The sequence below is a fragment of the Pagrus pagrus genome (genome assembly GCF_965226575.1).
Source record: "Pagrus pagrus genome assembly, chromosome: 10".
Taxonomy (NCBI): domain Eukaryota; kingdom Metazoa; phylum Chordata; class Actinopteri; order Spariformes; family Sparidae; genus Pagrus; species Pagrus pagrus.
In genome coordinates this window covers 26,600,102-26,620,820 of record NC_140194.1, presented here as the reverse complement: position 1 = coordinate 26,620,820, position 20,719 = coordinate 26,600,102, and the positions used below count along the sequence as shown (strand labels likewise).

Sequence of the window (20,719 nt, the reverse complement as noted above, 5' to 3'; positions counted from 1 at the left end):
CTGCCGCGTGGTGAGCAGAGGGAAGAAAGGGTTTATATAAAGCTAATGACAGTGAATGAAGTAATCAATTCTTTTCTGCTGGTCTCCATCTGCCTGCTCTCTCCAGTGCTGTCAGTGCCTTTAGCTGATTGGTTTGCTCTTGAATTTGTTTGCACAGGGCTTCTTGAAAGTAGCCACTAATCACAACAGCCCCCCGAGTGCTCCTGCACTTAGGCAGCGTCTTCATATTTAAACAGAAAGAGCCTCATGGCCGTGAGCAGAACTGGGACAAGTCACAGCTGTTTCAAATGCTGGAGATGTAAGATGGTCGGGGCACTAAAGATGTCTTCTCCTTTCTGCTCCACTGGCATCCTCAAAGGCTCTTCCTCCACCTAAGCCCCCATGCAATAAACATCAGTGAGCAGAGGCCTCTGCATTGATGTGCCATGATTCAGGCTCATCCTTCAGGGCTGCTGTGCCTCGTAAAAAGCCCCTCCATGCAAAAAAGGTTTGGGAAGAAGAATGGGAAATGCCGGACAGAGTATCCATTCACTCATTTGTTGCTTCTCTGCTCAGACGTCTGAACCTCTCTGGCTTGCGCAGGGTTTTTCCATCCCTCTCTGCCGGTCCCCTCCATGCGGCGCTGGTCTCGCTAACCCTCTCCATGGGTCAACATCTTCCGAGCCCAGACTAGAATGTTTAAACAGCCCAGTGGTCGCACAGGCCGGATGGGTCTTGCACGCAACGCGGCCGCAAGCTAGGAGAGAGCGGACTCCCTTTGCATTGATCGGCCTCTCCGTGTGAAAGAGGAGCACTCCAAACAGGAGAGGAGGAACAAATCAAACAAATTTATTACCACATGGCCGAAAAGGTCAGAGCATGACAAAAGGCCTCCTGTTGTGAGGAGGAGTGCAGTGGAGTATCTCCCCCCCCCATCTCCAAACAGGGCCTGTGTGACTGCGGCAGCATTAGACATGGGTCAGTCTGAGGGGAGACATGGAGGTAGAACTATTTAGAGGACAAAGAGCTTGTTCTTGTTTCTTGTTGCGCTGTGACATTAATTTAATAAAAACCTGTTTGGTTAAATTTTCCACTTTAGTGTTAAATTGGCTAAATAGCCTGAACAGACGGTGAGAAATTAAATTTTTCAATTTGGTGACCATCATTGGAAATTCAAGTCAGTATAGACAGTCAAGTTCATGGAGATTTTATTTCTCTGGCAGTCTGGTTGGCGGATCGGTATTTGATACCATTTATTTTTTAAACCTTTATTCCAGGAAGTATTCAGCGGTGATTTATCAGCTTCTTCTCTTTTTCTTTCATTGTTTTGAAAATCATTTGTCTTCAGCTGTAAGACTGTTTTTGTTGGCTACGCTAGAATGGCTGTAGGGATGCTAATGTCAGTCTGTGGGTTGGATGGTCCCTCTCTTTCAGTCCTGACTGAAATATCTCAACAACTATTGGATGGATTGCCTCGATACAGGCCCTCAAATCTTTACCCCCGCCAAGGAGGTTATGTTCTGGCTCGTGGTCCGTTGGTTGGTTGGTTTGTCAGCGGGATAACAAAGGAATTACAGATTTCCACGAAACTTGGATGGAGGATGGGTCTCGGCCCAGAATGGACCTCAATAAATTTTGCGGACGGATCCAGGAATTTTTTTCCCACTTTCTTTTACATTGTGAGATAGGTAGACATTTGCATGGGTTTCTCAGGGATTATTTGCATGGATCTTGATGAAAAAACTGTCTGTCAGTACTTTGGTGTTTGCTAATGAATTTTAGAATGCTAACGTGCTAAACTAGCGTGGAAAGATTATATCTGCTAGTTGCATGAGTGTATAAGCATGCTAATGTTAGCATTTAGCCCAAGTTTAGCCTCACAGTAGGCCTGGGGCAGTAAGGCCTCCAAATATATTTTTAGGCCATATCACAATATACAACATATATCTAGATATTTCATATTTTTGACCAAATAGGCCCTACTACAATATCAGTAATCACCAGTAATGGGAATAGTATGAAGAAGTGGGTGAAAGCAAGTATTAGAACAAGAACAGTCTGGTAATACTTCACTTTACTGTAATGCAGCCTTTAAAACAAGGAAAAGACAACACTTATGCCACATCAGGATAGAACAATATCCAGAATCTAAGACGATATATAGACTCATATCACAATAAATAAATATATTGTAAATATTGCCCAGCCGTACCCCACAGAGCTGCTAGCATGGCTACAGACTCTTTCCTACTTGAACAAACAGGTACTCGTACATCAATACATGTATGCGACTCTCCCACCAGGAGGGAAACAACTCTTATGAAAACCATCTGAGCTGCAGCCGTGGAGAGTCCTTACCTCTGACTGCCCACCACACTCTCCCATCTGAAGAGAGAGATCCAAAGCAGCAATTTCTGTTTGGACAGAAGAAAAGAGAAAGAGAGGAGAGTGTGTGTGTGTGTGTGTGAGAGAGAGAGAGAGAGAGAGAGAGAGGGGCCTACAGGGGTGACCCAGCAGCTCTTTGCTATCTCGCCACAGCCCTGCACATGCTGACAGATTTATTGGCTACAATAATCAGAGTGTATATCACGCTGCTCTGCTCTGCACAGGCAGCTCCTGTAATTGCCTCCTACACCTGCGATCGGCTATAAACATGACACAACTGTACACTTGGCTGCAAAATGTGACTTTTGTGATTTGTTTAGAGCGATCCTGGTTTGGACAGAGAGCAGCACGCTTCAGCCCTCTCAGGTTTAGCTTGAACACAAAGAGCAGCAACAACATCCCGAGCCAGTGTAAGGTAAAATGAGGCCGCATCCTACCTCACCGAGAAACAATGTTTCCATTTAACTGAAGTTGTTCAATTATATTTTGGATTCTTCAGCTTGCAAAATACTGTTTTTGCAGGCTGTACTGTCTGGGTTTAGATTGCCATCTAGTTGGTCAGAGAGTAATAGAGACAGGCTTCCAGACAGCTTTATCAAACAGAGCAGTGGCCCCGAGGCCTCTGCTGGACATCAGAGGATTGAGCAGGTCTCATACGTGCCCCTGGCAACTTTTCACCATTCAGTTCTGGGCTGCCAGGATTCCTTCTCTGTCAGCCCGGTTGGCTGGACAGAAGTGTGGCTCGCTGGTTGGTCCGTCCGCAGACTGGTTAGCTCTGGAGATCAGCATTCAGGTCATGCCCTACTGTGCCCACCCCGTACAGGACAAAGGGCTGATCAGGGATGCTAAACGGCAGGCACGGGTATTCACCGAGCTAAAACACACTGCAGAGCTGGATGAGCCTGCCCTGCTCCAGACTCAGTGTCTCAGTGTTTGCTTGTCTACTGTGCCATGAAATGCAGTGAGTGTGTATGACTGTGCCAGTGGAGCAATCCAAATAACCTCCCTGTAGGGAAGAGCCATTCCACTTAGTTAGGGAGTGTTGTGGATGAATTGGACACACTGTTGCATGTTGCACTTTGATAAACTCTCCGATCCTTTTTGGTGAGCCTTTTGTGAGATCTCTTTATGTGCATTTTACATGGATGCAGATTTGCAATATAAAACAGAACGTTACACAACATAATCTACTCTTTCAGCTGTGATTGAAGCACTGGATCCTGTATTCATACATCTGTTTCACTGTTCAAAAGAGCAGTTTTCTTGATTGATTGGCCAAGTTGCAACTTGACGATACTTTGATTGGGTAATATCAAATGCTAACATTGTGAAACATCATGTATATCTTGGTATTTTGAAATCTCCTCAAAAGCAACAGAATCATGGCCTTTCTGACTAAATACCACAATAAGAATATTTTGACAATATTGTTGGGATGACTATAGAGAATGGCAGGGATGGTGTATATTTGTTGGCTAACCCGGTAGTTAGCATTGCGGTGAGTCCCGCAGCAAAAAGCCTATTGGATTTTTTAATAGGATTTTGGATTATTGGAAGAAAAAAAGCTCAAAACTCAAACTATCAGGTGTAAGAACAGTGAAACGAAGAACTGTTCGTTCGAAGCAAAGAGTAGATTCAGTCCAGATCCACCCCTAATTACCATAGTCCCTGACCTTTATCCTGATTGTCCGTCGCCAGGGTCTCATCCATCCTTACTCTCCTGCCTTTCATCAATTAGCCTGCAGTGATGGAGGGAGGCATCAGGTCTCCACCGCCAAAAATAATAGTGTAACACCCTCTGCTTAATTTGCCCACAGGAACAGTTAAAATAAAGGACAAGACCGCACAAAAATTAAGAAAATGTTTTTCTGGTCCTGTAATTAAAGGTGCAGTCTGTCAGAATTTTAGTTCAAAACATTAAAAAAGTGACTAGAATTTTTAACAGAACGTGAAGAAATAACTCTATATAACAAATAACAATATCTCAAAGACATCTAGCCAGAATGCTAACCAGCTAGCCACTACCCACTTTGTTGTGACAGTAAGGATCAGCAACACGCCCCCTGTGCTCTGATCTCCCAGTGTGGGCAGAGAATACTAGCTTTGGGCACTAGCTTCACAGCAAACTGAGCTAACTAGCTAGTCGCTAACGGCAGCTACAGTTATTGACAGGCAGCCAATTCTTACATATTGCACCTTTAACACAATATTGGTTAGTTTGATGGGGCAAAAAAAGATGAAGGTGAACGTTGTATGTCACTCAGAAGACCTGTCGATATTTGCCAAATATTTTCAGGTCTGTTAATTAAAATGAAGTAGCATCACATACTGGTTTTTTTTTTGCGTTAAAAACTAAAAAATAGTAAGAAATTCTAAGAATTTTGTCCCGTGTGAAAAAATGTGCTCTTCAACACTCCCTGAGGCTGTTTTTCTTTTATCAAGGGCTTTTATTACAGGCTTACTAATCACATATGTCAAGCAGAAGAAAGCAGCCATTCATTCTCCACAATAGGGATTTTACGGCGCCCTCAGTGGTGGTGTGTTGGCTACAGTGAGCTTCCCCGAAACCACTTTCTCTGTTTGTCCTCAAGCCTTCCTCATCTTTCATTCGCTGTGCGGCCCTCTTGTTAAAGCTAAAATATCAAAACATTCAGTGACACTTTGATTCTGGAGTTATTAATTACATTTTAGCCTGAAGATATGGAGAGCTCTGAATAGAAGCCAAGACAAATGTGGACTTTTTCTCCATGTTGAACGGGACCCTGGTGCTTTTTTTTCTCCCTGGCTGAGCTAGACTTAAAATGTTAAAGTTTGAATACATTTTATCTTGTTTGGCAGCCCATGCCAGTTGTTTGCGGGTCTCATCCCCGTGCTTCAGGAAGCTGTTCGTAACAATGCCCCAAAATAGTAATTTTCCCCCTCTCATTTGGCAAATTATTTCCCCCTCCGTCTTTGTGCATTTCATCTCCATCACTGTCTGCATTAATAATTGATGTATTCAAATGAGCTTTTTGAGAGTTGGATTGCTTTTCTGAAGCCACTGAATACATTAATCACAGCACCCTGCGGGCACAAAATAGGACATTATTTATTTTTCTGTTGTTAAATAGCCCGTTAAAATGTGATTGTTAAGATGTTATTTTTAATTAATTTCCTTAGTTATACAACATTCTCATTAAATAAAATAAAATAAATATGATTATGAACTCTCAGCCATAGGAAAATACTGTCTTTCCTACATTAGGTACCATAAGTGCAGTGGAGGTATGCCATTAATGACCTGCTAGCATGCCCATGGGAAGAAACATTAGACAAAAGAGCTTGCCGGAAACAGTGAGCGGGCTACCCCGGTGTCTCTGTGGGCTGTCTAAAAATACCACTGTGCCTCTTTCAGATATTGAAGCCGGCTGATGACATATAGTTGGCAGACCTTCGATCACTTTCCCCTGACTCCCACCAGAGTTGATATTCTTTTCACATGCTGTCACAAATGGAAATCCTTATTTGCCTTGTAGTTTAACAGGCTGACTTTCTCTTCAGTGTTTCAGTATCCAAACTGGGCAACTTGTTAGTGTGCTTATGTCAGTGTGAACGTTAATAAGTGGTTTTCTTTGTCATTCTTTTGTTTTTCTGTCCATTTTGTGATTTTTCTGAGGTGATAATTTGTCTAATTATTGTGTTGTTGTTGTTTTAATCTGTTTTATTCTCCTGCGAACATTTGTGCAGTCAGTCTCAACGTGCTTTCCCTTCCTCAATGGATTAGGTGTCTGATGTAGAAGCAGCTCAGTTGAAGGTAGCTGTTGTGGTAGAAAATACGACTCAAGTTTTAAAGGTTGTGACTCATGAAACTGAAACATTTATACCAGACTGTTTCCTTCTCTCTGAAGGCTTTTGCCAAATTTCAACCAGATTGTTAAAAAGTGCAAGTGTAACCAAACACTGAAGTTCCCATTCAAAAACCTTACCCAACAGGAATGGTTTGACATTTTTCAGAAATACTCTTATTCACTTGCTTGCCAAAATAAGAAAGCAAGAAAGTGAATAACCTAATCGCTTGAATGTGTTGAAGTGTGGCTTTAACCTTGAGTTATCTTCTCCTTCTCAGATGTATTCAATAGAAAACTTCTATAATTGCTGAAATAGGATCAAGGTTGTGGTTGTGCACCCTGTATGTTTTGCAGACGGATACGTGCATATACATTCTTTGGTCGCAGTAGTTTGCCTATTTCTATGTGCTTTTCCTTCGGGCTTTGGAGGATTTCACAAAGGTTGTATTCTGGTCCTACAGCTCGATTTCACTCACAGCTTCATCTCAAATTCATTGAGTGATTGCAAAGGGAAGAACCAGATGACATGTCCTTGCTTTTCAATCTCCTTTCTAATATCCAGTCCCATCTCCCGTGTGCGCCCGCTGCTTAGACTCGGCGCCGAAGAGCCAATCAATCTTCAATTTTAGATAGCCTCTTTACGCGAGATCCTGTAGTCACTGGACCTGCCTATTTTTCTCCACCCTGCTGGTGCATTCACATTATAAGTGAAGCTGTTCCAGGGGTAAAGAGGTTGGCTCTCATGCGATTACTTCTCAGCTGAGGAGATAAAGAGATAGTGGGAGCATTTTTCATGGAAATGATTTTGAACTCAGCAGAAAGGACTCAGGGTACACCTAAACAGGGAACCGTTACCATACTCTTGGGTTATAATTACACGGTCAGCCATTGTCTTTCCTTCGAGGTTCATTTATGCAAATGCTAAATTGCATAAGAAAATTATCTCTGTGCTGGAGAAGAAATGGGTTATGTTTTCATAGTCCTGTCGTCTGTTGTGTTGAAGCAAAAGTGATCTTTTTTGTGATGCAGTAAGAAGAGTTAGTCAGTTAGCCTGCGACATGAGCAACAGACACAATGCTCTCTTTGTTTTCTCTCTTCAGCGGGATTCACAATTGTTTTGGTGAAGTCATGCAGCACTATTCTAAAAATACTGAGTTGAGGAAACGCTGCTAACATTTCAAGGGTCCCTGGGTTCACCACAGTTATTCTAATTAGTGCTATTGTGTACAGCGTAATGTATAGGCACAGAGAGCTTAGATTATAGCATTATCTGTCTTCATATTCCATACTATAAGTAAACAAGCCTTTACTTTAATAATCAAAGACTTTGCTTGCTTAAGGAAAATCTAAACAAGGATAAAACTTTTTGTTCTGACTTCACCTCTTGTTTCAGTCCACATTGTGACTAGCAAACAGACCGAGGCACATGACTGAGATCCAGACAAGTTGTGGTGGAATTGAGGTTGGCAGCGAGAAGTAGATGCTCGAGCCTGAGTAATGGGAGGTAAAAAGTTTTTCAGGGGCTTCTCTTGTTAGTGGCCACATGATCCCCTCGTTCCTCTGGGAGTCGGCGCACAGGCGCGCGGTCGGGGGAGGAATGTGCTCTCGGCTGGATAAGGTTTGCAGTGCACAGAGAGGTCCTCCCTGCCTCCAGCTCGACTGAGAAATGGGCCCAGCCGGCCGCAGAAACTCAATCTACCTCTGCAGCTGGCCTTTTAGCCCTCAGAGAGTCTGATGATGATGAAGATCTGCAGTGGATTAGTGATTTGACATAGATTGGAACGATCCGTCCTCATACCTGAACGTCTGAATTTCGGAGATTGCCAGTGACACCTGAAAAAGACATATAAAACACAAAAAGTTGGGACACTGTGTAAAACACAAATAAAAACAGAAGAGGTGAACCTCACCTTATTCTTCCCCAACTGAGCCTTTTGAGGAAGCTCATTTCCCACCCATCATGAAACTATCACCTGTTACCCATGTACCTGTTTACCTGTGGGATATTCCAAACAGGTGTTTATGGAACATGTTGCTGTATCAAAGTAAATATATACAAAATATAATGAAGTAAATGAGGCAAAACCTTAAAGGTCTTATGAATTTTGAGTCTCATTCCCAACTCGTCAAATACTGACGCTTTGGGTTTCATCATCATTATTTGACGAGTTCGTTAGTAGCTCAGTTGGTAGAGCATGCGACCCACGTACAGAGGCTTCGTCCTCACTGCAGCGGCCCAGTGTTTGAGTCCGACCTGCGGCCATTTGCTGCACGTCATCCCCCTTCTCTCATCCCATTGCTTGTCATCGCTCAAGCTGTCCTTACAAATTCGACCTTTAAATACAGTATATTTACTGTAAGTGTACCATACGTCAAAAACAATAAGCAAATCACATTCTGTTTTATTAGTTTTACCCAGTGTCCCAACCGTTTTGGAATTGGGTTTGTATGAATTTAAAACGACATACCATATATGACCGTTTGACAGTACCAGCGACAAGTGTGCTAGACGTTCTATGTCACGTGGTTAACATTTGGGAAGTGGTTGCTGTATGCTTAGGTTTAGGCACCAAACTACTTGGTTAAGTTTTGGTGAAGATCATGCACAGTGTGCTAGGTGCTCGCGTACCTCTGTCACTTAAAAGTAGTAGACAATCTGAGAACCTCCTACACACAAACTCAGGAGGTTCACCAAGGCTGTAAACGCGGTGGTCTTTTGACCGACTGGCACTGGCTCCTGTCTGTTCCCTCGCTGCCAAAAAACCTTAGTGTGGTTTCAAGTCAATATATAATGTATCTGGCCTTGCTGGCTCCACCGCACTGTGCAATGGAAAAAGAGCGCACTTGTCTCCAAAACGGCTTTGAGATGTAATTGAACCATAATACCTCTTATGTGAGCATCTTGCGGTGGACTGAAGATCTCACTTGACAAATGGGCCAGAGAAAATAAACTGGCATATCTGAGTCATTAAGTAGAGAGTTGGGCTACCGACGCTTAAGCCTGCTGGTGAAGGACTGGAGCCTCCGCCAGGCCGTCGGAGAAGCTTGAGAAACCCAATCATCTGTGCACTGACATCCAAGGCATTTCTATTAGATCCCAGCTGATTATTTCTATGCCTCTTCCAACATCCTGAGGCCAGGTTGTCTTTATTTCCCCTAGATCTAACACGTTTGCCGACCCTTCTCAGAGAAAGCCGGTCCTTTTTGTGATTTGATGAATGCTGCACCTCGCCGAACTCCCCGTGAGCTTTCTGGTATTGAGAGGTGTCAGTTGCCAAGGTAAAGTGTTTGGCTTAAGAGCTTCAGAACAGCCGAGAAAGACGTTCATCACTTTTTAGCGAATAGCTTTCTAGCTCATATTTATGCTGAATTTCACAGATAGAACGAATCATTTACCTTCTCTCATGTTGTCTCTGGCTCCCTCCCATCTTTTTCCCACCCATCTCTTTCTGAACTAATTGAGTGTGCTAATTGTGACTGCTGTGATGACACACCGCAACCTGGTGCACTTGGCTTGTTATCACGTCCCATCTATCTCGCCTTTAATTGCAACACCTCTGTTCTGCTTTTTGCCAACCACCCTCTCTCTGCGGAGGTTTATTCTGTTGCCTTCAAATCAGCAACACCGACATCTCCCACTGAAAGCACCAGAGACCTCGTAACGTGACGGAAAACATAGGAAAAACGTTTACCACTCCTGAAAGGAGAGCATGCCTTCCTGTTTCCCTCCTTTGACCCCTGCTGGCCCCCTTTCCCCAGCCATGACACTCGTAGCTTGTGGCTGATGTAGCATCGTTAGGTTAGGTCACGCAGGTTCATCCCTGACAAGGGAAGTCAAACCGGCCCCTTACTTAGTGGCCACGCCAAGTCAAGCTGAAAGCACACATTTGGTGTTTAGAATTGTCCTTAAAAATGGTCATATCTCTGTTCATGCACCACTGCTGCTTCATCCCCAGACAGACTCTGAGCTGCCATGTCGATTGTCGCCGCAGGTCGCCTCTCTCTCAGCTGCGTTTGCCAACATGGCGTTCCCCTACTGCGTGCCAGTATATGTTTGTGGTTAAGGGTGTGGCGCTTTTGCTTAATCCCCAGTTCCCCAGCTGTGAGAGCTGTGGCTGTGGTGGCAAAGCTGCCCAGAGCACGAAGCTCGCCCTCTGATTTTCTGTTTGTGAATGCCACATGACCACACTCCCGGGGTAAAGCTGTAAGCAAATGTGAAGTCTCAGTTCATTGCAACCTATATTTTCTGCCTAGTCTGCACTGGTAAAGAATAGATGTGCATCCTCCTTGGAGAGTCGGCCAGTGCGTTGCCAGAAGAAGTGCTGTACGCCATAAACACTGTTTTGAGACGGAGTGCTTTTCCTGAATGAGGCAGAGCATCGAAGTGGTCTGACAGGGAGGCAGTCTGACATTAATTGATTTGACAGAAGCATCAGTGTTCAGTACTGTATCAAATAGTTGATCTTTCCATCTACGGTATATAAATCATCTTCTTCTTTCCCAAGACGTGCTCTTCTAATCTTTTGCTCTTCTCTCTACAGCCGTGCAATCAAGACCAATCAGGACCTGCTTCCAGAGACCCCCTGGACAAACATCTTCTACGATGACTTCTGGGGCACCTTACTCACTCACAGTGGCAGCCATAAGTCTTATCGGCCCCTCTGCACCCTCTCCTTCCGCCTCAACTATGCCGCGGGTGGGCTGGAGCCCTGGGGTTACCACCTGGTTAACGTGGCTGTCCACGGAGCTGTGACAGGCCTGTTTACCTCCCTGGCTCGCCTGCTGCTCGGAGGAGGCCTGTGGAGCCTGCTGGCCGGCCTGCTCTTCGCCTCTCACCCAATCCACACCGAGGCGGTGGCGGGCGTCGTGGGTCGCGCCGATGAAGGCGCCGCCCTGTTCTTTCTGCTGTCCCTGCTGTGCTACATACGTCACTGTAAGCTACGGGGCCATGCCGGGCCCTGGCGGCTCTTGGCCTGGTTCCTGTGCAGCCTGGGCTGCGCTGCGTGCAGCATGCTATGGAAGGAGCTCGGAGTGACCGTCCTGGCTGTGTCAGCGCTTTACGACGTCTGTGTTTTCCACAGGCTCAAATTGCGGCAGGTCATCATGCTCCTCTACAAGGTAAACAGTTTGCTCTTGCTCTGTGTTGCTGCTTTTCACTTGCATTAGATTTCCTGCACCTGCTGCTGCTGTCAAACAGCAGGGGAAAGTTGATATACTGTAGGCGTGTGCGCCTGTGTGTGCTATATATGTGTGTTTTGTTTGCTTTTCATCACGATATAATTCGAACAGCATTTGCCGGTATATGCACAGCTGTGTCATTGACGCCAGATTGTTGTGTTTTCTGTTCAACGCAAGGAAACACACATTAGGAAAAGAAAGCAAACAGAATATTTATTCCTGTTTGTGAAGAAGGTGTTTATAAATGCATCTATTGATGAATAAAGTACCATTATGGTAATCAAGTATCACTATATCTGCAAGAGGTAGGTTATTGCTGAATTCATCCTCAGGACTAAACCCAGTCTAAAGCTCAAACCTACAGCTAACTGGCCTGTTACACTATTTAGGTCCCAACTTATAATTCAAATTGTTGCCTGTGTGAATCCAAATGTGTCTCTCCATGTGACTCTGTTTTCTTGTCTTGGAGAAAATTCAATTCTAAACATCACAATTAAGAACCAATTTATCGAATGAGAAGTTAATAAAACCCAACCCAGTGTGAGAATAAATAGCTTATTGACCCATTAGTGTTTATTATCTTGAAATGGATGATGTCTTTATAAAACATAATGACATAAAGTGAGCTGTTTGCCACATGTTACCCATTAGCATTGCAACCAATCATTTTGTGCACGTCTCTTAAGAGCAGGGCTGCCTGAAGTTGGCTTGCCATAAGGTTCAGATTGGCACACCAGATGTTTCTAGAGAGAAAAAAAATTATATTTAAAGGTGCAATTTTAGTCAGAAACATTAAAAAATTAACTAAAATTATCAACAGAATGTGAAGTATCATGTTGAGGAGGTATCTACTGGAGTTAGCATGCTAACCAGCTAGCTCTGGCCTGGCCTGTCCTAGTCCAAAGCTCCTGTGTTAGTGGTGTAAGCACCTACACTTCCCTGGCCTCTAAGCTCACAGTCTGGACCACTAGCTCTATAGCTACCTAACTCGCTAATGGTAGCTAGTGTTAGCAGCATTTAACGCTAACTCTGGTGAAATACTGCCCCCTATGTGTTCTTATTATGAATTCAACAGGTGGTAAATTCTTACATACTGCACCTTTAAATAATTATGATATAGACACTTTGAAGTCAGTTGGGATCCTAGTAACATTTTGCACCTTCAAGGGTTTTCCCCCCTTATGTGTGTGCTATACAATACCTGTACATTGGTGTGTGTGTGTGTGTGTGTGTGTGTTTGTGAATGTGTGTGTGTGCACGCCTACGTTTGTATATTCACAACACTCAAGGTGAGAGCAAGAAAAGAAAATGAAAACATGTTTCAAAAGAAATTGCTGAGATAACAGAAAGCGATGACCATTTTATATTTCCTTGTCGCTTCCGACGCGTTCAGCCATTAAGTTGCCTTTTTCCCCAACAGCTCCTGTCAGAAGTGTTTACTGTTTGCTCTCTAGTCAATGTGACACCCATGACTCTCTACCCATCATAACAAATTCAACAAGACGTGTGCACAAACGTGACAAAAGGCCTCCGGAGCAGCCAATGAGAGGTTGGCTCTCCGGCATGCCCCGGCAAAGAACAACACTTTGAGATGCGTTATGTGGCAAGGAGGGGTTGGGGTCAGCAGGGATAGAAACAAAGAGAGAAAATGGTTAAGTGAAGAGCAAATCCAGCCTCTCCTTTTCCCTGCCCAGCAGAGTGTTGAAGTGAGGCATGAGGGCCTATGCAGCCATCTTCTCCTCGCTGTCCTCTCATGATTTAAGCCTTATCCGACTCCCCGTGTCCTCTGGAGTATGGCCCATCCATTGCCGCAGGCAGACAGGCCTTCTAATGGCTTGTCAGGCATGGCTAGACTAGAGAGGAAGCCGGGCCAAGAGGGCTGAAGGAGATGATGCCTCATAGCTGACAGTTTTTCAACTTTTTGATTGAAAATCCACAAAGCCTGCTGATCCCATTGTCTTTGGAAAAAGAAATGGACTGGCAGATAGTTACAAGCCCTACAGATTTCTTTCATGGTGTGCCATCTTGGGTAACTAACTTGGCAAGGGTCTCCAGGGGCAGATGTGTTAGGCTAGAGGAAGACACAGCCAGTGTGGTGTCTCTACTTCAGACAGCAGCGCTTGTAGATTTTATTTAAAATTGTATCTTTGTTCAGTGGTGACCATAGGAACAATTCATAGAGTAAATAATTGCACCTTTCATACTTAAAAAGCAGCTCAAAGCTCTTTACAACGACCACAATTTTTAAAACATTTAAAAGGTTAAAAGCTCTCAGACAATTCAGAATACAATGAAACTATGTAGAGAGGAAAATAAGTGACCCAATGAGAAACTCCATCGTTTTTGTTTCTTGGCGTTGATTTACATTTGCAAGTTGCACGTTGAATGTTCACAGCCAGGCTTTTCCACGTTTTTGGTCAGTAACATGTTTAGGCGCCTTCTTGATTCTCCTCTGTTTTAACTGCTGTAACATCTAAAGCTGTAGCGTTTGATGACCGAAGTGGAGGCTAGACGAACAGAGGGAGATACAGTTGACCAAGTATTAAAGTGCTAAATCATTCAGAGCCTAATAGATTTTAAGATTGACTTTAAAGAGACGGGGAGGCGGTGTAGAGCTGATGAAAAGGGTGTGATGTGCTCTCCTTGACTTATTCTGGTCGAGGCTCAGGCAGCCTTTTATTTTTACATGCTGAAGTCTATTTAGTTTCATTGGTAATCCAGTTAAAAGAGCAGTGCAAAGTCCAAAAAGCAATGAAACCAGGCCAAAACAATGAAGCCCAGAGAATGAATCACTCTCTGTCTATTTTTTTTTTAACTACTCATTGAACCTGTTTGGCAGGAATTTTTAGGCCTCTCTAAATGATGGCTTTCTTTACCAGCAAGTGAAGCTAATGTTGGTTATATAGCAATGTCAAAGTCGCAGCTTTTCAGTTTGCTCCATTTACGACACCCTCTGTCTTGAGACCTTTGTGATATTAGAAACTCTGAAGCCATTTCTATTTAAAGCGTTAAAGCAGCAGGGTGTACTTTAACAGCTAGAGCCAAAAGATTCATCACTTCACACTCATTTGTAAGATATTAATACAAAAGTGAACTGTGACTCACTGAACAGCAACCATCCAGCCTGTTTCTATATTGTAGACTTAAAGGTGCACTATGTAGTTTTGGGGACGAAATTTAATCAGAAGAGAAAGATCTTTATTGTATTTATTATTGGATAAACTGAATAAACAAACTGACCTTAAAGGACAAAACTTCATTTATATGTGGCGGACCCTGCCACCTTTTCTAGCTTCAAACAGTGTTCTGAGGACCTTATCTTCCTCTGAGAACAGCTTGTTTATTCAGTTATGGAAAATGTTTTATGTAAATGTGTTATTACCTCATTAGTATTGCAAATACTGAAATTCTGAGTTTGAATTTCTCCTCCATAACTACATAGTGCCCTTTTAAATCACAAAGAAAGTGTCATGTCCAAAGGTTTTAAGTGAATTCGCCAGAAAAAAAATAGAAAAAACAAACACATATGATAGAGGCTGAAGAGAGAAATCCTTTTTCTTGCAGTAAAGAGGAAAAGAAAGGCTCACTGTGGGTAACTCGTGCACTGAAGAGGAAAATAAGGGACTGTGTGGGTTGTCAGGCACTTTGAGAAAACACTCTGCAAAACAACTAACTGTTTTTCAGAGAAAAGACCGTAAAACAGCACATTTTTCTGAAAATATATATCCATATATGGCTCGCTTTTCCTGACGTGCAACTCTGAGCTGACAATAGTCATTATGGCAGCATGTCATTTAGTCGCTCCACAGACAACATAAGAGGAAGCAGAGACGCAGAGCTGTCATCACCGCTTCAATCATCTTCACTTGGGAGGTTTCTGCCATATAAGTCTGCTCTGTAATGCGATGGTGCTGTGTGATCATAGATTCATATGTATGAGTGTTGTGACCTGATCTGTTATCCTCATGGAGCGCGAGCATTTGTCTCGATGTCTCTGAGGAGCGAGGCAGCCACTTTGAATGATGAGAAGCAACGGGGAGTTATTCCTCAGGGCGAGTCCAGCCTCCAACCGCCGCCTGCATGAACATGAGTTGTGTACAGAGCTGAAAATGATCACAGTGATGATAAATACAGTCCCCTCCCTGAAGTTAGGGCTCCAGATCTATCAGGTGCTGAAATCTCGGCGGCTAACTCCCCATACGGAAGTGTGTGCTGTAAATGGGAAAGCAGGACTGTAACATTAATGTTGTGTGATAAGAGGGGAAACAAAGCGTGAAAAAGGAGCCGTCGCCGTGTTGCAGCGTTTCCACTTGTTTGACTGCGTAAAAGTCATCCTTCAGTCGAACTAAGGCGTCCGGCTGGTCGTGTGACTGACAGGCCACAACGAGCCAGCGCCACGTTTTATCACCCGGCTCTCCACTCCAGCTGCAGTCATTTGACATTTAACGTTGGAAGCGGTGAAATGGGGCCTGCTTATCTGATCGTGGCACACAGTCAATTACATTACAGTTTCATATCTGCTGCAAATCTCCCGTCATGTTATTACGGCTTTTGTGTGCGGTCTGAAGGTTGAAGGGAGACTGAGCGCTTCGCTGCAATTCCGCGTAGGTTCATCAGGACGTCAAATGTAAACTCGCTGCATGCAAATCAGAGGGAAGAGGGAATGCAAGGACGGATGTTATCTTCATTTATTGCTTATATGTTGCAGAACAGAAGAATCATGCTCCATAATTAACTGTATGTAAAAATACATCTCCAAAATAACAGCTTTGTTTTAGGATTTTAGCAAAATGCAAGAAAGAATTGTGTAAAAAGAGACATTGCGTCAAAGCATGCTGTATTTAAATTAGGTCGTACCATATTGTCAATTTGAAAAGATTATAATTTGTTTGTACTGTTCATGGGTTTCTTATTGCGTGCTTTTGTCTGTGTAATGTCAGCTTTAGGGCTTACAAGGATCCATTTCTGCCATTCATCAAACCAAACTGTCCCTGGGCAATATAAAATCCTTAAAGGGATTAGACGAACACATATTCTCCAATAGACTCTTTAAATATTCAACATTCAGAGTCGTTCATTCAAGTTTAGCACACCTCCCGCCTGTGTTCATGTTAGTGCAGGGTCTTCTCTGACTGAAAGACTCATAGAGGGATCAGAGGCGGCGAGAGGGAAACAATAGTGCCCAGTCAGTAATTGAATAAGCACATGTTAGGTTAACGCTGACGCTGGAGTCAAAGCTCTTGGCATCCGAACTGTGAGGAAAGCTCTTATTAAGAGATTTGGTGTAACCTTTGCATGTGAGTGACCTTTCGAGGAAAATCCCAGTGCTCTCAAGTCTCCCATCAGCTCTTTAGAAAGTTGCTTTGAGGGTAAAATTTGAACTAAAATTTTCAAGATTTTGAGATTATGTGGAGGATGGAGTTAGCATGCTAACCAGCTAGCCCCCATGCAAGAGTTTGTAAGAGTTTGTCAAGAGGTGATAGTCCGATATCAAACAACACCAACCAGCATGTAGCTGCAGCTACAGTTAACAGTTACAGTTAGCAGCAGTTAGTGGCTACTCTGGTGATATGCTGCCCCCTATTTGTCTGGAGTATGAATTCGACAGGTGTCCAATTCTTACATCTTGCACCTTTTAATGAATATATACATACAAAACACCTCTTTATTACGGATCATGCATGGATTAAGTTTAACTTGTCATGATCCATAATCTCCTGTATGCCTCTGAACAAACGTTACCCCCGTCCTCTCCCTCCTCCCAGTCATTAGTGTGTATGTTTAGAGCTGAACCCAGCAGCCCTTACAGTGTTCATAACTGGTGCCAGTGTGAGCCGACAGCCTACAGTGTGTTCTAATTAGTTCTTTCCAAGACTTGTCTTCAGAACGTGGAACAAAAACCTGTCATTAAACTGTTTACTCAAGCTGACCTTTACAGTGCTGGTATTCTCCAGTTGCCTTTGTGCCTGATTAAAGCATTTACGGCCATGTGTTCTTATGTTTTGAGCTACTCTCAGGCAATGAGTTTACTGCATTCAAATGTAACATAGCTGGCGATGGATGGTGTGCGGTGTGACCACAGTTTATGTGGAAAAAACGTGCTTTTTTACGAGGCTGTTTCCTGCACAGCGTTAGTTAATAAGGCTCATTTTCAGCGAGAGATAGTGAAACACAATTGGAGCTCGTGATTTAGTTGAGGAAGGAATGTGTTTTAATGTGATCTCACAGTGTTTTTTTGTTTATTCCATAGCATGAGGCAATGAATCGTCTGTCCTGAGGACTTGGCCGGTCTTTGTTTGTTAGTTGACCAATAAATGTTTGGACAACTGAAGAGGTGAAATGGGCCTGAACACAAACTCTAACGATGGGAAAAACAGGACCTGTTTGGCTCCATAAATCAATGTAAACATCTCCACTATGATTGCAGTCCTTTTCTTTTTGATGGGCGGCTTTGTTTAATCACGACGGTCCATTGTTCTTTTTGTTTGACAGTCCTGCCCACATAATGCTACAGTCCTTGTCCACATTTGTAACCAGAAGCAGAAAGTGTCAGTGAGTTCTTTTCACACAGGAGAGAAGATACTGTTAACACACAGGTACTGCGTGAGCCGCACCGCCCGGGGGCCTCACACTCACGACGAGAACACCCTTTGAAAACATAATAGAGAAATCTGATGCTTTGAAAGTGTAAACCGGATAAAGAGGGTTATCTCGGTGATGTCATGTTGGTGCTGTAGGTCCATCAGGACTACACAGAGGCTCGGATATATCTTGAGAGAAACTTGAGGCGTCCCTCTGCGATCGCCTTTGTTCACGCCCATCGTACGACGACGCGGCCACCGGAAAATTATTTCCAAATCTGGGACGAGACCCAGCTGGCCCTTAGTGAATGTCAAGCTCACGCACTTTATCTTTTCACACTTCCCGTTTTCTGTTCACACTTTGGCTATTAGCGCAAGGTCACTGCTTTCAGCATGTGTGTGTTATGTGTCTGGAGGGTGATGGAGCTGACAGAGTTTACCTGTGCTGAGAGCTCAGGTGTCGGGGAGCTGGTGAGGCCGGCGAGGCCTGACCTTAGTGATGGGGAGGGAGGTCCCTCTGAACATATGTATGTGTGCGGCCACGTCTACATGCCATGGTGTGTGTGTGCGGGTGTGAGCTATAGACCCTGCATACCAAATATGACATCCATACATACCCTTGCTGTGTATTAGATGAGGTAAAAGGAAACACAGCCCAGCCAATACATTCTTACCTGGGGCTCCACAGATGCTCCTGCATGCTCTAATGGCTCCTGTCACCGTGTGATGGATTGGGCCTGGTGGGCTCTGCTAGTGCCCCCTGCCCTCACCCACCTGCCTCTCACATGGGGATACACACCACCGCTTCTGGTCTGGATATGGAGATGGGCAGTTGGAGGCATGCATAATGGAAACACATTTGTAGATAAAGGGTAACGCATAGAGATTTTACGTTGTCGCGAAACAAGCATGGTTTTCTTGCTGGAAATGAAACGAGAATACCACTCTTACATCTGTACAGTGAATAGGTAGCTAAGGCTAGCAGCTGAATAGCTTGACTTAGCGCACAGAGTGATCACACGTGAACATGGACCATATTCTGTCATTCTGAAGAACAGCACGTACAGCAGCAGAGTAAAAGCAAAGATATTCCCAGCACAGATGAATGAACAGGTCTGAAAGTCTTCGCTTTGGGGTAAAACGAGGCAAGAGCAGCCACACTGATAGAAAGTGACTTGAGCTGGGTTTGCTTCAGCCTACCGTCCATCAGGCATAAGTGAAGCTGACAGGCAGGGTGCCAGCGACAGCCAGCGCCGTGACCCTGACTCTGCTTAATGTGGAAAGATGGAAGCTGGTAGAAAGAATGAAAGGCCCCTAAAACAAAGCCTGGCGAGGGTACGAGAGCAAATGTGAAAAACAGCAAGAAATATTTCACATTGTCCCTCGCCTTCGCTCCCCGCTGAAAACGATCGCACGCCCTGTTCTTTTTATAGCCGGCATGTCTGTGAATCGATAGTGGCGTGTTATGTAAGACCTCAGTCGTGGAAAGGAATGTCCCGCAGCACCAGCGTCCTGCATGCATGCATCGGGCTGTCTTAATGGAGCCGTATAGATTTGCTGGTTTGCCTGTTTTCTGTAAATCATTAAGCTCTTACAAAGGGATAATCGATTCAACCGGAAGTATTACCGCAAATGACAGACGTACAATTAAGGAAATCACCTACTTTTAATGCTTTCAGTGTATTATTTCACATTTTGTCTTCCTCTGGACAGTCCTGAGACCCGCTCGTCCAGCTCATTCTAAGGTCAATTGATATTTTGCATTTAAAGTTCTGCAAATTATAGCTTCGAGCTTCAACACAAGTGAAATATAGTGTGGGCCTTTGTTTCAGTTGCTGACCATAGCGCCTATTTATGGCTCCTTTTTATGGTCTTAGCAAATAAACTGGCATGTAAAATCAGTCAGCCAGAACTGCATTACTCGAGACTTCCAGCTACAGTACCAGTAAAAAGCAGACTGGTGGAGGCCTTCGTTAGGCCTCATGTGGACGTGTGGTGCAGTTTCAGATTGAATCTACGTTTCTCTTTCTGTTTCTCCATGTCGTTTTGTAACTCGAATTACACTCAAAGGAGTATTTCATCCCAAACAATACTGTTTTGATTATGCACATAATTTGACACAAAGCGAAAAAAAAAAAAGCCACAGTTGTTCACAAACTCAATTAGTTTTGAGACATTTTGTGAGCTATTGTTTGGTGAGGCTCAACAATGGGGACGAATATAAAAACTGGAATAGCTCAAAGCCTCGTGACAGGTTTACTGTGCACGCGGGAGTTTTTCATGTTAGTTGTTTGTGTGCTTTGTACAGTTAATACGGCCTGTAGGAATCCTAATCAAAACAAGCATAACCAGATATCCAATAAACTCCAAACTGCTGCCAGAATCTTTCAGACGGATAAGAGAAATGAAATCATTCAGATGTGGAATGGGCAAGCGGCCTATTTCAACAAACAAGGGAAAGAGAAACAAATGTAGGGATATCTGCAAAAACCACTGCTGCCTCATTTCATCATGTCCTGTAATATCCCCAACGGCTCCTGAAGGCAGAGCGGTGTGGTCTATTACCTGAATAGGTTTGGTCCCAGCAGAAACTCCCCGTGTGCGTGTATCTACAAAGGCCTGCTGCAGAGGTCCTATCGTCACCGTGGGCACTCCCATCGCAGAGGAAGAGAGCTGAAGAGAAACAGAGCACGTGCGATGGAGACAGAGCAATACTGTGCTTAAGAGGAGGCAGAGAGACATTATTGGACGGGGCAGCCAGGGGACAGC

The 20,719-nt window shown here is 43.9% G+C and overlaps 1 protein-coding gene across 1 annotated transcript in view; it reads left to right on the top strand.

The window, feature by feature from the left end:
• Positions 1-20,719, top strand: part of tmtc2b (transmembrane O-mannosyltransferase targeting cadherins 2b) — a 101,556-nt gene that overhangs the window by 33,989 nt on the left and 46,848 nt on the right. The window contains exon 2 of the mRNA XM_084364092.1: positions 10,733-11,309. Coding sequence (XP_084220218.1) covers positions 10,733-11,309 — 577 coding nt within the window. The remainder of the gene's footprint in view (positions 1-10,732; positions 11,310-20,719) is intronic.